This window comes from Artibeus jamaicensis, unplaced genomic scaffold (genome assembly GCF_021234435.1).
Source record: "Artibeus jamaicensis isolate MK-2021 breed Jamaican fruit bat unplaced genomic scaffold, CSHL_Jam_final contig_2790, whole genome shotgun sequence".
NCBI lineage: Eukaryota > Metazoa > Chordata > Mammalia > Chiroptera > Phyllostomidae > Artibeus > Artibeus jamaicensis.
In genome coordinates this window covers 4540241-4556041 of record NW_026521616.1, presented here as the reverse complement: position 1 = coordinate 4556041, position 15801 = coordinate 4540241, and the positions used below count along the sequence as shown (strand labels likewise).

The 15801-nt window shown below is 49.2% G+C and overlaps 1 protein-coding gene and 1 pseudogene across 1 annotated transcript in view; both read right to left on the bottom strand.

The window, feature by feature from the left end:
• Positions 1-463: 463 nt before the first annotated feature.
• On the bottom strand, positions 464-1584 carry LOC119055641 (peptidyl-prolyl cis-trans isomerase D-like; annotated as a pseudogene).
• A 9911-nt stretch (positions 1585-11495) lies between these two features.
• Positions 11496-15801, bottom strand: part of RAP1GAP2 (RAP1 GTPase activating protein 2) — a 203587-nt gene continuing 199281 nt past the window's right edge. Inside the window, exon 24 of the mRNA XM_053662728.1 lies at positions 11496-15637. Coding sequence (XP_053518703.1) covers positions 15569-15637 — 69 coding nt within the window. The 3' untranslated portion in view covers positions 11496-15568. The remainder of the gene's footprint in view (positions 15638-15801) is intronic.

Sequence of the window (15801 nt, the reverse complement as noted above, 5' to 3'; positions counted from 1 at the left end):
CAAAATATAGTTTTAAAAAAAGAGTTCACTGTTTACATTTGCTTCTAGGAGTTTTATGGTTTCAGGCCTTACATTTAAGTCTTCAATCCATATAAGCTAATTTTTGTATTTGGTACAAGAATGTGGTTCATTTTTTTTCCCGCGTTTCTCTATCTATCCAGTTTACCCAACACCAACTATTGAAGGGACTATCATTTCCCCATTGTATATTCTTGCCTCCCTTGTCATAGATTAACTGGAGGTCTCAAAGTGTTTCTTTGGTTTTGGTTTGCTTGATTTTTTTTAACTTTGCAACACTTCTATTAAGAGTGAACCGCTCTTATATTCCTAAATTATAAACAATGGGGATCTTGAGTATCAAAGGAAACACATTAAGGATTATATATAATAGACAAAATTCCTTAAATTTTCTTATTGTCTTTGGACATCAATGCATAATACTTAAGCAAAACTGAATTTCCTATTAAGCGAACATTTTTGCACACATTGCCTTCTCTTTATCTTTCTATGGTTTTATCTTTTCTTTCACTCTCAGCAATTATGCCTGAATAGCTTTATCTTCCAATGCTGTCTCCCAAGTTTCTTAAAGATCAGCCAATGCTTGATCAAATTCTTTTTTATTGAATTTATTGGGGTGATACTGGTTAATAAAATTACATAGGTTTCAGAAGTACAATCCTATAATACATCATCTGTGTATCGTATTGTGTGTTCACCACTCATGTCAAGTTTCCGTTCTTGATCATCCTCTTTTCATTTTACCATCCTTGAGCTCAACAGTCCAGTGCTTTGGTATTTGGTGGGTCTATTTCAAAAACTTCCAAACAACTGCCCATCGATCCCTGCCAATTTGACATCTTCCATTTACACCCACCAGTCAATATCCAGAATGCAGCTTTAAGCTACAGGTTGCAACTTCAATGTATCTGCTTTCTCAGTAACAGCTTTTGAACCTTCTGCCCATCTCAAAACCTTTGTGTATCGTTAATGGCCGTCTTCCAGTCCTGGGATTTGAAAAAAGTATTTCCTATGTTCTTTAAGTCTTCTGTTATTAATAATATTTTATCTCCATCTTTGAAATCCATATCTGCATCCTCGGGGAAAGCTGAAGGACTGTCCCCTGACCACCTTTCGGGAGTATTCCCCAATCATCCCCTCTTTCAGTTCTCTGCATTCTGCACCAATGCACAGTTTGACAGGTTTTTCACCTTTCACTTCTATATTCTCCAGAATTTTTGCCGTACCCATTCCTTTAACTATGTAGCTAAATGCCACATGTTTCCCAACCAAATGCGGAGTTGAAATTGCTGTGATAAAGAACTGAGAACCACTTGTGCTGCAGCCTGCATTGGCCACGCTCAATAAACCCTCTTGATCATGCTCACAATAGAAATTTTTTCATCTTCAAGTTTTTCACCATAAATACTTTCTCCACCTGTCACTCTGATTTGAGAAATCTCTACTCTGAATCACAGATCTTAATAATTTGGTGAAATGGGTATCATTAGAAATGGAGAATGTGGACCAGAAAAAGAAAGGAGGAGCAACATAATAACCCTGGACAGGCTCTGAGGAGGCCTGCATGGTGCACTTACAAACTCAGAGGCCAGAAGTAACCACAGAGGATGGTCTGAAGTCAAAACTTTCTAACTCAAAGCAGGTCATGGCAGGTAGTCAGGTCCTAGGCAGGTCCCTGACAAAGGTCAGTCTTTGCCTTAACTGAGCTTATCTATTGTCTTTGCGATGTCAAGGTAATTTCCTCCTCCACTCCCCACCTGACCCTTCAGGGCACAAGGGCACCAGAGTAGAGATCCCCTCGTTGTTATCATGTTAATTGTGACTGTTAACATCCTACCCTGGTACATGTAAAAGAAGGAGTATCCACTGGCCATTGTGGATCAGTGCATTGAATGCCAGCCTACAAACCACCAGGTAGCCAATTCGATTCCCAGTCGGGACACACACCTGGGTTGTGTGCCAGGTGCCCAGCAGGGGGCAGTGCATATGAGAAGTAACCACACACTAATGTTTCTCTCCCTCCCTTCTCCTCTGTCTAAAAAATAAAATTAATAAAATCTTTTTCAAGGCTGTATGTTTCTTTTTAAAAATATGTGTCTATTCACTTTACTTTTTATCCATTCTCAGAGATTTCCCCACTTTGCTTTCTTCCACCTCCCTAATCTATCACTAGTGAATTTCATGTAACCCCCTTACATCTTCCTCTTTGATTTTGATGCATAAAATAAGTGGTAAACCTGCCATTCTCCAGAGCATTTTTCTCAATCCATTGGAATGTTGCTTCCTGGCAACTGTCTTCAGTTTGGCTCAAATAAACTCATAAAAATTCTCTATAGCTTTTTTTATCTACTCATTCATTGATAAGACAGTTGGGCTGCTTCCAAATCTTGGTTATTGAAAATAACACTGCAATAAACATAGGGATGCATATATTCTTGCAAATTAGTGTTTTGGGTTTCTTCAGATAAATTCCCAGGAGTGGAATAGCTGGGTCCTAAGGCAGTTCCATTTTTAATTTTTTGAGGCAACTCCATACTGCTTTCCACAGCGGCTGTACCAGTCTGCATTCCCACCAACAGTGCATGAGCAGTTCTCTTTTTTCACATCCTCACAGTTCTTATTGTTTATTGATTTATTGATGACAGCCATTCTGACAGGTGTGAGGTGACATTGTGGTGTGATACATTTATACCATTGAATACTACTTAGACATAAAAAAGAAGGAAATCTTACCTTTTGCAACAGAATGGATGGATAAGTGAAACACGCCAGTCAGAGAACAAGTAGCCTATGATACTCGAAGACTTATAGACAAATAGACTCATCGACAGAGAGCAGGGTGACAGCTGTCAGGGGAGTGAATTGGAGGGGTAGGTTGGGGGACAGACAGACTGAGCAAAAAAAAAAAGACTTCTGCTACTCCCAGGATGTCCAATATCAGAGTAGACACCTGATGGAAACACCTTTCTACAGTGCGCCCACTTCTATGCCTGACAAAGGAATCCATCCAACTGTCCAATGTGTAGGCAACTGCAGGATTACCATGGTGGGTATCACTGCTCCAGAGGGGACTGGAAGGTCCTTAGGCAACACATTAAGAACAAGCTGAAACAATTACTCTTTTTTAATAGTTATTTTAAAGATTTTGTTTATTTATTTTTAGAGAGAAGGGAAGGGGGGAGAAAGAGAGGAAAAAAACATCAGTGTGTGGTGGCCTCTCACACACCCACTACTGGGGACCTGGCCTGCAACCCAGGCATATGCCCTGACTCGGAATTGAACTGGCAACCGTTTGGTTTGCAGGTTCGCACTCAATCCACTGAGCCACACCAGCCATGGCTAATTGTTTTATTTATTGATTTTGGGGGGGGGAATAGAAGGACAGAGAAACACTGATGATGTGCCCTGACCAGGGGTCAAACCTGCAACCTTGGCCTATCAGGACGATACTCTAACCAACTGAGGTATCTGGACAGGATGGACTAGTACTCATAATTCATCTGATATTAATAACACTAACCCATAAACCTGGTGTCTGACACACACACACATTATTAATTACAGTGGGCAGGGGTATACTTTTTCTGTCAATCAAACTACACAGGCAGCCCATCAAACTGCTGGCCCAAAGGGTCCTAAAAATACCACAATAGACCCATGAGTGACTAAGTTCAGACTGGGGCTAGATTCATGCAGCTCTCTATGGTTATGGACATTCGAGCCCCCTGGGTAACCCTACAGTGGGAATAGAAAAGTCACTCTAAACAGAACCAACCCAGTTGTACCAGAAATATGGGAAGCATATCACCGGAACTATGCAGTCATTCTGTCACACTCAAGAACAGCAACTAGTTTGACACTGACTGGTCACATCACCCAGGTATATATCGGGTAGCCCCAATGGGATCCAATGGGTATGTGTCACAAATATTTGGCTGTGGCCATGGTCCTGGCCAATGTGGCTCAGTTGTTTGGGTATCATCCTGCAGGATGAAACATCACAGGTTCGATTCTCAGTCAGGGCACATGCCTGGGCTGTGGGCTCAGTCCCCAGTTGGGGTGCATGCAAGAGGCAACCGATTGATGTTTCTCTCCTTCTCCTTCTCCCTCCCTTCTCCTCTCTCTAAAAGTAAATAAATAAAATCTTTTAAATATATATATTTGGCCTTGGCTTCCACCTGGGTGGCTGGGCTCCTGCATCCTGGTTTTCCCTGGGCACAAAGGAGAGTCAACCCCATGGTAACAGCCCTGCCCGCCTCCCTCTCGCCAAGGCCAGATGGACACGTGCTGCTTTCCACTGTTCAGGTCATTCAGCTGCCATCATGTTGCTTCCACTGGCTTGGGGACATTTTAGCACACGTAGAGGTCCTTACCAAATTCCCCCAGCAGGCCTCACAGGACAGCCCCCAAAGACTGTCTTTAGTGAACACCAAAGTATCTCTCATGAAAGAAGCTGTCCTTCAAAACAGGAGGCTTGGGACATCATTACTGCCTCAAAAGGGGGCACCTGTGTCATTACCCAGGAGGCTTTTGTTCATACCTGGTAAGTCTGAAAATGAATCATCCCTGTTAAATCACGTAAAGATATAAGTACCCCACGTGATTTGACCCCCAAACTTTGGGACTTAATAAATCAGTGGTTCAGATCATGACACTCTTAATCGAAAATCTTATTACTTATGTTGGAAATCATCATTTTAATCTGTGTTTTCTCTTGAACGTGCCTATACTGTCGCTTCCAGTGCAGACGGATCGCACCTCCATGCTAGTGAAACCCCTTGCTGAGAGTTCAGCACACGTTACGAAAGGGGGCTGTGAGGTTGTAAGAGCTGGGCAGTGGGGTAAAGTGTTGGAGAGGGTCATCTAGAGGGCATGACCTAGAGAGCTGATCCTGGAGCTGGAGCTGGCCAATCAGAAGCTCCAGCCCACCCCCCTTGTCCTTGGACAGGGCGTTTGCCTGCCCTCCCCACACTAGAAGCTACCCCAAAGACCCAGTCTTGAGACCATACTGTGTGGTCGAGACCATCTGGGCTGAATGCATAACTAAACCCAGGTAAGGCCTTTAGAGTAACTTAAGATTCTGGCAGGTGGGTGTGGAGAGCTACTCGCCTTGTAAGTACATCCTCTTGCTTATTAAAACTGCCACCTACCAATCTGGAGAGGTTTGCTCTGCCCTCTTCATTCTCTCCTCGGCCTCCATATACTGGGAACCAATTTCAGGTTTCACCCAGTGAACTCCCAAGCTTACTGACCAACAGGGTTTAAGAACAGGGTGCTGGCCCGTAGGTGTTGCTGGCTGTCGTGCACTGCAGGAGCTGGACACTGAAGAAGCTGCAGGTATCCGGGGCTGCATGAGCTGCCCGCGCCCCTGGAGCCAGGCCTGAGGCCCAGGCACGCACCTGTGCTGCAAGAGTTTTCGGAGCAAGCCCAGAATCAGAAAACAAACCTCTTCTACAGCAACGTCTCTCTTGCACCTTCTACTGGCAAAGCTTAACATGGTGCCAGCTGACAACAGAAACGTTTAAAGGACTAGATCCACTCCCCAGTCTAGGCAACGAAGGGAAAACTCGGTGAGACCAGCTCAGCTGGTGGTCTTCAGGGCAAGAATGAAGCTAAACAAAAAGTTATCACAAATTCATAAGGAAAAGACCAACCACCCAAAAGAAAGGAAAGAAATACAGAGAAAAGCAGAGAGCAGAGGCGAGATAGGCAAGAGGCCTGAGGACCTTAGCAGCCTTTCCAGGGGCTCAGCTGCATCCCTGCACTTTGATTCTGGAAGATCTTCCTGTCTCTTTTTAATAAATACCTCCTTTTTGTGTCAGCTCAAGCTGGACTGAAGCCTGAAACAAGCCACCCTAATCAATACAAGTTAAATAAACCACCCTAATAATACAAAGGTAAAAATGTCACCCTAATCAATACAAGCTGGCCATAAGTCACTGAATTAAAATCTTAGATAATTTTATCATTGCAGAAGCCTGGTATTAGCTTACAATTGTTTGTATCTGCTGGAATTTTAACCTTTCCAGTTTTTGGCAACTTTCTTCCTTAGTGGAAAATTCTACAACTAAAAAAGTTAAAATCCTCTTCCATTATACTCTCTACTGCACTCTAATGGTGTAGCTGGATTTCATCTGGGCCTTGTTGTCCTTTTTCCCCTGGACTTGCCCTCAGATTCCTCACTAGCGATAAGCTCTTGCAAAACCTACCAACCGATGTGTTAGAGCGAGGCTATAAAGACTTCCTTGTTAGTCTTATGTTTCAATTTTCTGATGTAATGTCTTGCAGGGGATTAGTCAAATTCATCTGATCTAATAATTTGAGCAAATTCCCTACCCCCTTCCCCGTAAACACCCATTTCCATAGTGCAGCCTCGCTGTGTTCTATGTCGTCCTTCATTTGTGTGTTTTCGTGTGGAGCCATTTATGCTGCAGCTTTTTCATGAGACCTTTTCTATGGGCTGTTTCATGTTATTATTCCACTTGATGGAGTCAATTCATCGACCACACCTGCTGCAGTTACCAGGTAGTTTTGCCTTTAACATCATTAGCAGCAGAGCACACTTCACCCTGGGGGGTCCTCCTCCGCTCCTGGCGGCTCTGCTTCGTTCCTGGGCCGCAGGGAGGATTCTGCAGGCTCATCATCGGTCGTCTTTCATCTGATCGCCTGTTTTAATTTGAAGAAAGAGGCTCCAGCTGTATTTCAAGTTTCAATTTTAATTTCATTTCGCTTCTCTCAGTGTCTGACTTTCCTTCTCACTAGACTCCTTCTGTCGCATGCACGACGCTCACCTTGTCTCCCAGTGTTTCTGTTACAGAATGCCCTTGCGGTTCACGCAGCCATAATCCATTCGCATCTTAAACTGCTCCTTACTGGCTTTCTGTTTGCTGTATATTTCTCTATTCTCTTCTCTCTAGTGATTCCCTTTTGTTTTCCTGCAAGATCTTGTGTCTTGCTGGGAGAGACATTGCTCTCATATGTGTGATAATGATGATGACAATACCTTAGGTGGTGGACAGGCATCTTTCGCCCCCACCCCCTCGCTTTCCCCGTCACTCTCTCACTTGGACCCCAGCCGACTGTAACAGGAGCGAGACTGACAGAGACTGCAGACCGATGACCCTGGTGTTTCCAGCAGACATTATCTCTGCCTGAATAAATGGAGACCACAGGTCCCCTTCTGGGGGTCACTGCCGTTAGGTGTTCATAACTATGTCTCAGAGGTCCTCTCTGGAGCACAACCTTGGCTCCCATAAGCAGTGTTCACCGTGGGAAACCCATGAAATGTGTGAGGGCAGATGTGTGAACAGGCTGCAGCAGGAACCCACCAAATTCACATTTCAAATTCGGGGAACCAGCGGAGTCCCAGAAGCCATCCAGCGCGCCCCACCAGGCATGCAGAGAGCCACCATTTCATTAGAACCAGCAATAAAACCAACACCCCCACTTCATTCGAGAGACAGTAGACAAACAAGGAAGACTGGTTCCAAGAAGGAGGGAGGGCATTTGACACGTTTCTCTATTCCTACAAGGTCGTGGGTCCTCCAAACACACCCCCAAGGGGTCATGGTATGGTGAGTGTCTTAACACCGCCAAGACCACCTGTGGAGAAAGGAGGAGATAGACGCGGGGTGGAGAGAAAAAATGCTGGGACATGGCACAGAGCAGCAGGCATAGCTCTCCGTAAGGGGGGAAGGTGGGGGATAGGAAATGTCCTGAGAGTTGAGTGGAGGGATACCAAGGAGGAAGCTGGGCTTGAAGTTTACACCTTTATCCAAAGGCTGAAAGGTAGATTTCTTAGGGCAGGAGGCAAGGAAGAGGATAAATGGGTCCAGCCTGAGCCCCATCTCTGCATGGCAGGGGACTTGTGACAAGACAGCAGCATCTCTGAATGCCCGCCAAGCAAAAGGGACCAACAGAGGGTTGGTGTGAGACAGAGAGGCAAAGAGAACCAGGAGAAAGGAGGTCTCAGCCTCCCCTGCACTACCGAGGGCCTCTCTGACATTGAGAGGGAATTCCAAACAACCGAAATCCGGACAGTCCAAGACGACCATGAGAAGGTGCCTGTCAGGTCTCCAACTGCAGGGACCTGCACCGGCCCCAGTTGCTGCCCTTAGAAATCAGTCACAGTTTGCACCCAAGCCAGGTTTCCTGTGGGCTGCTCTCTCCCAGGGACTGGGTGTGGCAGACAGAGCAATTTTAGGCTCATTCCTGTGATATGCGGGGCTTCTCTGGTGGGCGTCTTCGGCAAGGGGACCCCCCAGCAGCCCTGCAGGATTTTCTTAGCACTGGACTGCTATCAAAGGGAAACCCACCCTCCCAGGTCCTCCCAGCTCGCCTCCACCCAGCTCGCCTCCACCGGGCAGACGGCATCACAGTCTGGGAGCTCGCCCGCCTTCTCCAGCTCTGTCCCCACGTCCTCTCTCACACACAGGTCTTGCCTCCAATAAATTCCTTATTTCTGCCTTGTCATCTGCTCCTCATAGTACCTCACTAACTCTTTCAGGGGCTGTCTCAAAATGAGAGGCCTCTTCTGCCTCCCTCTTCCCCACCCCAGCATCAGCGTGGAGGTGCAGAGGAGGAGGAGGAACTTGGGCATGAGGGCGGGCCAGCCATCTCTCAAAGAAAAGCTGCACCAGGTGAGTCCAGCAGGCAAGGAAGGCTCCATTGAACACTGTTGTGACAGGGGAGAGAGATTGGCCTCAACTCCAAACACAACAGGGACAAGTGGGGATCTCTAGCCACCAGGCAAGGTGAAGAATTAGATGGAAAATTACTAGAGGAACTTGGTTAGGTATCAAGGGTGGGGGAGAGCAACTTGATTGAGTATCAAAGGTGACAAGTGGGGAAGACTCTTGATAAACCAGTTTAGTAGGATACTTTGCTGAAACTGGGCTGGGCAGGCCAAGCACAGGCCAAAGGTGACACCTCGTTGAAGAGGGCTCAGAGATTAGGTCAAGGAGGGGGGTCCTCTCCACACACAAGGCATTGGGCCCAGCAGGCTAACCTTCCCCAGGGCACGGTGGGCAGTGCTAGAATTGAATGTAAATTGAAGGTAAAACAAAGGGGACTGAGTCTGCACCAAAATGACACTGTCTTAGTAACTGATGGCTACTGTGAAGTTAGAGAACGGGACTGCTATCGCATTGTTACTGGCAGCTACCCAGACAGCAAGGAAGGGTTGGTTGGAGCACAGCTGGTAGCACCGCTGGACACAGCAGGCTCTGGGGGAGTGAGATGGAGGGGAAAACTGAGCAGGGCCCCAGCCGCTGCTTGGGAAGGCCTTTCCCATGTGGCAGGCAGAATAATGGCCCCGAGATGTCTGCTGACTCCTGTGAGCTGCTGGACACTGAGGGTGGGGGAACAGGTTACTGGAGTTTGAAGGCGCCCCTAGCTTGACAGAGCACCCCATCTAGTGGAGGACTTCTGAACACAGACCTAGGCTGAAAGGTGAGCCTGCTGAGAATCTGAAGGTTTAGAGGGACTGGAACTGGCCCAGCTGATGGTCACCTGTGCACTTTCCCACATCTGACCTCCACAAAGGCTCCACAGAGTCAGGGACCCCCCAGCTTCTGGGAGGAAGGCTTGAACCCAGGAAGCAGACAACCCCTGAGGTGCAGACGGGCAACGGGTGGGTGTTTGTGTAAAAGACGCAGCTTCACTTGCAGCCATGAGGACTCAACAGAGAGAATGTAAACCTTGGAGAGACAGGAAGCCTGACACCATGGGCTCGGGTGCGCTGCCACGTGGCCTGGGTGTGAGGAGAGCGGCCGGGGACAGCACAGCACTGCGGCTCCAAGCTGCGCAGGGAAACCGAAGGGGTGGAATGCACTCTCCCTGGTCCATCCCTGTGCACCTGGGGCCCCACAGTCCGAACCGCACCTTCACGCTGAGGTCAGCATGTCCATGTGACCCTACATCCAACTTAGATTCCAAACTGAAACTTGATTCTGATTCTTTAAATGAAAGAGAGACGATAACACATGCTTTAATAGGTTGCTTGGATGACTGAGGTAATACAATCAGTTCTACGGAAATACTCATTTTGAAAATGGTAAGTTGGTCCAATGCAATTGATATATTAGAAGAAAATATGAGTAGAACATAAATGCACGTTTGAGGGTGCAGCTCTCCCACGAGAAACACCACGTGAACGCAGAAAACTGCACCCCGCTGAATCGAGCTGCGTAGGCACACGCAAAACCTCCACGTCCACACCCCAAACCTCCACCAGCTTCCGTGACGCACGTGTGAGGAGCCACACACGCCGTATGTGGGGCAGCTGCTGGCCTCCGGAGTGGGGAGCTTCTCATTCTGCTTCTTAGCAGCTCGCCCGTGGCAGCCCTTCCACACCCACATCCACAGTCAAACTTCAGGGCTATTTCAAGAAACACCGTATTTACTGCAGCATTTATGTATTTCTCAATCACTCAACACGTGTAAAACTGCTACCATTTTCACTGAGTAGTGAATGAATTTTTATTTTTATGTGTCACTGTTACATGTTATGTTCCCAGCCCCAATCTTCCCCTTTGTACAGTTTTGCATAGTGTTGTGACTTCTTAGGGGCCAGAACGTCAGGTCACAGCAGAACTAAGCATGTAAAACACTTCAGCTCCTGGTAAGCATTCAATAAGTGTCGGCTGCTCTTATTGTTATCATAACAACACTTATTTTTGAAGCCCTGGTGCTTGAATAACACTTATTTTCTTTCAAAGCTTTTTCCTGATTATAAATTCACTTTGAGCCTCATGCTTTACTTGTGGATTATATTCCCAATTATACATAAAAGAAAATGCAAATTCAAAAAGTTAAGTAATCTGCCCAAGACCACCCAATTAAGTCCCAGCAAAAAAAAGGCCCATTTCTTGCCTTCAAATTTCTTAAAGGAAAAATAAATACATGTATTACTTCTAAACTTTGTAAAGTTTGCACATCCAAATACTGGAAAGCAAAGTATATGTATGTAAGTGTGGCCACCCAGGAGTCAAAGAAGATAGGAGGGAGGGCATTTAATCATGAAAGAATCCTTGAAGAAGCAAACTGGGAATCTGGAAAGAAAGCAGGCACAAAGGAGATCCCAGGCCGAAGACATTCAGTGAACAGCAGGGACCTCAAACTCAGAGCGTTTACAGGAGGAGAAGACAGGAAAGAGTGAGGTGCTCCGGGTGTCAGGTGTCAGCAGTGGGACCGGAGGGCACTATGGCACCATCCCAGTGAGTGCCACTCAGAAGGAGTGGACCCAGCATCGGATTTTCAACAGAAGCGGAAAATTCAGATTTTCTGTGAAGTGTCTAGGTTTTCAAAAAACTTTTAATTGTGGTCATTTTTTTTTTAACATCGGTAAGTAGTTGGAAAATTTTCAACCACTTTTTAGTTACCAAATCGACAGGCCCACGGGCTGCCTGCCAGTACTCAACCTCTGTGAACTAAAAGGTTCAGGAGAGGAGCCCCAGGCAAGGAAGTCCAAACACTGATGGACACAAAATATGTTATTTATTGTCAATTTCTGCAAAGACACATTTAAGCAACAAAATATACATTTCTCAACCTTTTAGAATTTGTTTTATACATTAACAAATACAATGTGCTACCATAGCAATAAATTAAATGTACACTATTTACATTACATAGGCAGTCAGGGTCTACGAATCCCTCCCCTCGAAGAGGAGAGGAAGGAAAGTCATCACCACGTGATCAGCATCTCCAAGCTGCAGCTCTAAGGTTCAGTCACAACGAGGGATCTCTGCACGCTGCCACGTCAGCATTCCCCGGCTGGAGTGCGGAAGGGGAACGCCATGACAGGGGAGAGTGGGCACACATGCTAAGGAGCAGGAACGGGGGACTGACCCTTCCAAGCGGAAACGTCACAGAATCAAAGACAACAGCATTTAAATTCCAGTCGTCCAGCCATGCACCCTCTCCCCAGGGCAGGTAAGGCACAGAACAGAGCCACTGCCCCAGCAGCCTTGCTCTAGGCAGGGCTCCCCTGTCCCTGGCCCTAGTGGGGTTGTCTCCTTCCCACCAAAGGGGCACATGGCCCAGCTAAAAGGAGGGAGACATGGGGTGGGTAGGACAAGGAGCTAGTGGTAAAACAGATATCAGAGTTTGCAGAAGAATGCCCCACCCAGCCCCCAGCCGGGGACAACCTAGGCAAACTCCACTGCCTCCCACCCTTGGCCCTCGAGAAAGGGGCAGCCACAGGCTGGGAGAGGAGCTGAGTGGTCCTGAGTACAGCTGCATGGCCAGGTCCCTGCCAGCCGCCCGCAGCCCTAGGCTCTGCTGGAACCCTGCCCACTCCCCCCCACGACAAACCCGCCTCTGCTGACTCTCAGTGGAAGGAGGAAGGTAGTGTTTGCATTGGCACCTTGAACAGTCAGGGTAAGAAACAAACAGGCTCTCATCCCGCCTCGCCACTGGAGTCTGTATTTTTACTGTCCCCTTTGTTTAAGGACCAGGGAGAATCAAAGACTTCTCATTTACACTTTTCTTAACTGAAAAAGGGGAAACTAAGGGCTGGATAACTGCGTCTATGCCCTGGCCTCCACCCCCTTGCACACCAGATTGAAGGGTCGACGTCACCCAGGAACAAGCCACTGAAACCGCCTTCTCTCCTTGCTTTCTTTGCCCAAGCTGCATCCAAACCCAGGGGCTGTCACTGAAAATCCCAGTATCCCTCCCGATGAAAGGAACAGAGTCAGAGGCCCCACCAGCACCCCTGACTGTGGACACCTCCCAGCCAGGACCCCAGGAAATGCAGCCCTTGCTGAACCAACCGTGTAGGTGGTGCCAAAGAAAGGGCCCTGGGCTGTGTGTTCTAATCCCAGCTTTGCCACTAGCTGCTTATGTGACCTCAAGCAAGTTCTTTTTCCCTGCATTGGAGCTGAGGTTCTGATCTGGAAGGTGATGTGGTTGGATCAGACACTACAAGGGGCCCAGAAGGCATGGACATCAAGATGATACTGACAAGGCCAAACCATGGGGTATTTTTCAAGAAACCCCATTTTCCATTCATGACAGAAACCTCTCCAGGCTCTTTCTGCACCTGCGTTTAAGCATCACCTGAGCAGAGGTGTGGGGGTGCCCCAGAGAGCCTGACAAGCATGGTTTCGTCTGTGAGTCAGGCAGTTCCCGGAGCCAGGGACTGGTCCGGAGACCAGATGCAAGATGCCTCAAATGCCAGCATGAGCACCGTTGGGATGAGCCTGGCCATGAGGACCAAGGAGGCTTCAGCAAATTTCCGAGCCCCAAGACTGGGCACAGCAATGAAAGGATAGACAGTTGGGGCCCGAGCAGAAACAAGGGGGTTGTGGGGAAGGCAGCACCCAGGTCCAGAGTGGGGAGCAGAGCCTGCCGGGTCCTGGTTCTCCTCTCCCCCCTCAGCCCTGGGACCTCAGGGGGGCTGGGCATGTACATTCAGGAAGCCATAGGATGAACTTTTTAGGGATGGTCAAGCAGTACACAGAGGGAGGGGCAGTTCAGGTCCTTCCCAGAGCACCTCCATTAGCAAACAGAGGGTAGACGCCCCCTCTCAGGTCTTTGAAGCTCAGGGAAGACCTGCACCCCTCGGCCTCCCTGGTCACTGCCCAGCTAATCCCTGGCGGAGGCAGGTGTGAAGCCCTCCCAGCAGGTGGGAGCTGCAGCGGGCACAGGGTATGGAGCGGGCTCTGAGGTTCCCGAGTAGGATGGAGCAGGGGCCACCTGGAACCCCAGAAGACCCCCAGACCATGACACAGCACAGCACAACCACAGAGCAGCTGTGAGTACCAGCTATCCAGAGAAGCAAGCCAGAACCCTGGAACCGTTTTTAAAGAAATGCAGTTTGACCTTCCAAGTTCCTTCAGAAACTCAGCCAGCAGAATGCTGCCACATCCGCGGGCCTCACTCCAGCAGTGGGCGCTGCCATGGTGATTGGTCATAAAATCTAAACAGACATCTGTTGACCTTCTAACTAGAATAAATTCTACTGGACTAGTACTTTAAGTAAACACATTCCCCAAATAATGTGAGGGGAGAGGTCCACCAGCCCGCAGACCGGGCCCCACCAAGTCCACAGGAGCAGGGCAGCAGAGGATTGAGGTTTTGCTCTAATTGAAAAAGCAATGGGGAAATGGCCACATCAGTCAAAAACAAGGGTAACGTTTGTCTGCCTCGACTTTAGGAATAAGCCCAGATCCGATGCAAATAAAGCATTTAGTCGGAAACTCTTATCACCTGTCCATTAAGGCAGGAGCCCGGCCAGCGTGCAGCCCTGTGTCCCAGAGGCCCCACACGCACTTGAAATTGCAGCACCTCCAAGGGTCTGCTCTTCAGACTGTTTTCACCTGGAGGACACCAGGCCTTAAACCCCACCAGGGCAGGTCTGCAGAAACCACCTGCAGACTCGGGTGGTGAGAAGCGGGGAGGGGCTGTCCCACCCCAGGGGAGGTGGGTCTCTCTGGCTGAGGGGTGGACAGCAGGTGGTGTCTGAACTGCACCCAGCTGGGGCCCAGGATGCAGGAATGCCTCTAATGTGACAGCTGCCCACAGGCCCACAGGCGGTCAGGAGGTCGGTCAGGAAGGGGAAGAGGGCAAGGGATCCCACCCTGACAAAGCCGAAGGGCATAGTCGCTGGAAAGAGCCCCGCAGGCAGCGCTGAGCTCCCCACACGAAACAGACAGAGGTTGCCCCTTCCTGTCACCTAAGTTCTATACCCACAGTCGCCCCGACCACACCTGCCGAGTCATCCCCACCTCGCCTCTCCCCCCCACATAAGAGCTAGGTTGGGGTAACTCCACGAACCTCCACGGACAGCAGTGACCTGGGTCCTGGCCTCGCCCTAGCACCTGAGGTCCTCGCCTGCCAAGGCCCAGGCGCTCACTGGCTCTCTCCCCGATTCCTTCTCTGTCCTGGCTGCCCTCCCCTTCATGGGACAAATACGCACTCAGAGGGGAGCAACCGACAAAGGGCTTCTCCCCCAGCAGCCGCCATCAGGAGCCTGCGTGAAATCAGCCAAGAGGACGGGCGTGGTGCCCGCTCCCATACACACCTGGCCGTGCGCTGGCAGCAGGGACAGAGGCAGCCCTGGGCCTGTGGCGGCAGGAGGGGGACTGGCAGGGAAGCAAGCAGACACTGGGAGCTCCAGAGGCGTGAGAGCAACAGAGCCCACTTCTATTGGGACATCTCCGAGGGGCTACAAATGGGCTCCTGGAAGAGTGCGCCCTCCACCAGCAAGAACGCACTCACTGTGCCTGCTGCGCCCAGGACACAGCCCTGCTGTGGGCCTGCGCTCCCCACCCCTCTGTGCTCTCTGCCTCTCCAAGGCCCCAGTACCCAGGTTCCCCCTTGCCCAACACTTGCCTCTGCAGGCAAAAACAAGACAACAAATGCCCCAGATACACGGCACAGGGGGTGGTCAGAAGCAGGGGAGACTGGAGGAATGAGGCTTTGTCCAGAGAAGGGGAGGCGTTGGCAGGGTGTCCTGGCAAAGGGGTGGGCCACTGTGGCCAGGTCTGGACACTGGGAGAGACAGCTGGTCTGGTGGGCAGGCAGGGCAACAGGCCTGTGACAGTCATAGTAGTGAATGGCACCCCCAAACTGCTAGGACAGGAGCCTTCTCCGAGACAGAATCGGGGCTTCCCTGGAGGAGACAAGAAGGAGGAAGATGATAAATGTGGGATAAAGGAAAGGAGAAGGCAAGTACCCATGGCCGTAGACCACTGGACACGCCAGGTCAGGAGGGTGCCAGCCTGTGACGGCCTAGACACTGGGCATAACACGAATCTAGTGAACCAGGAATCTGAA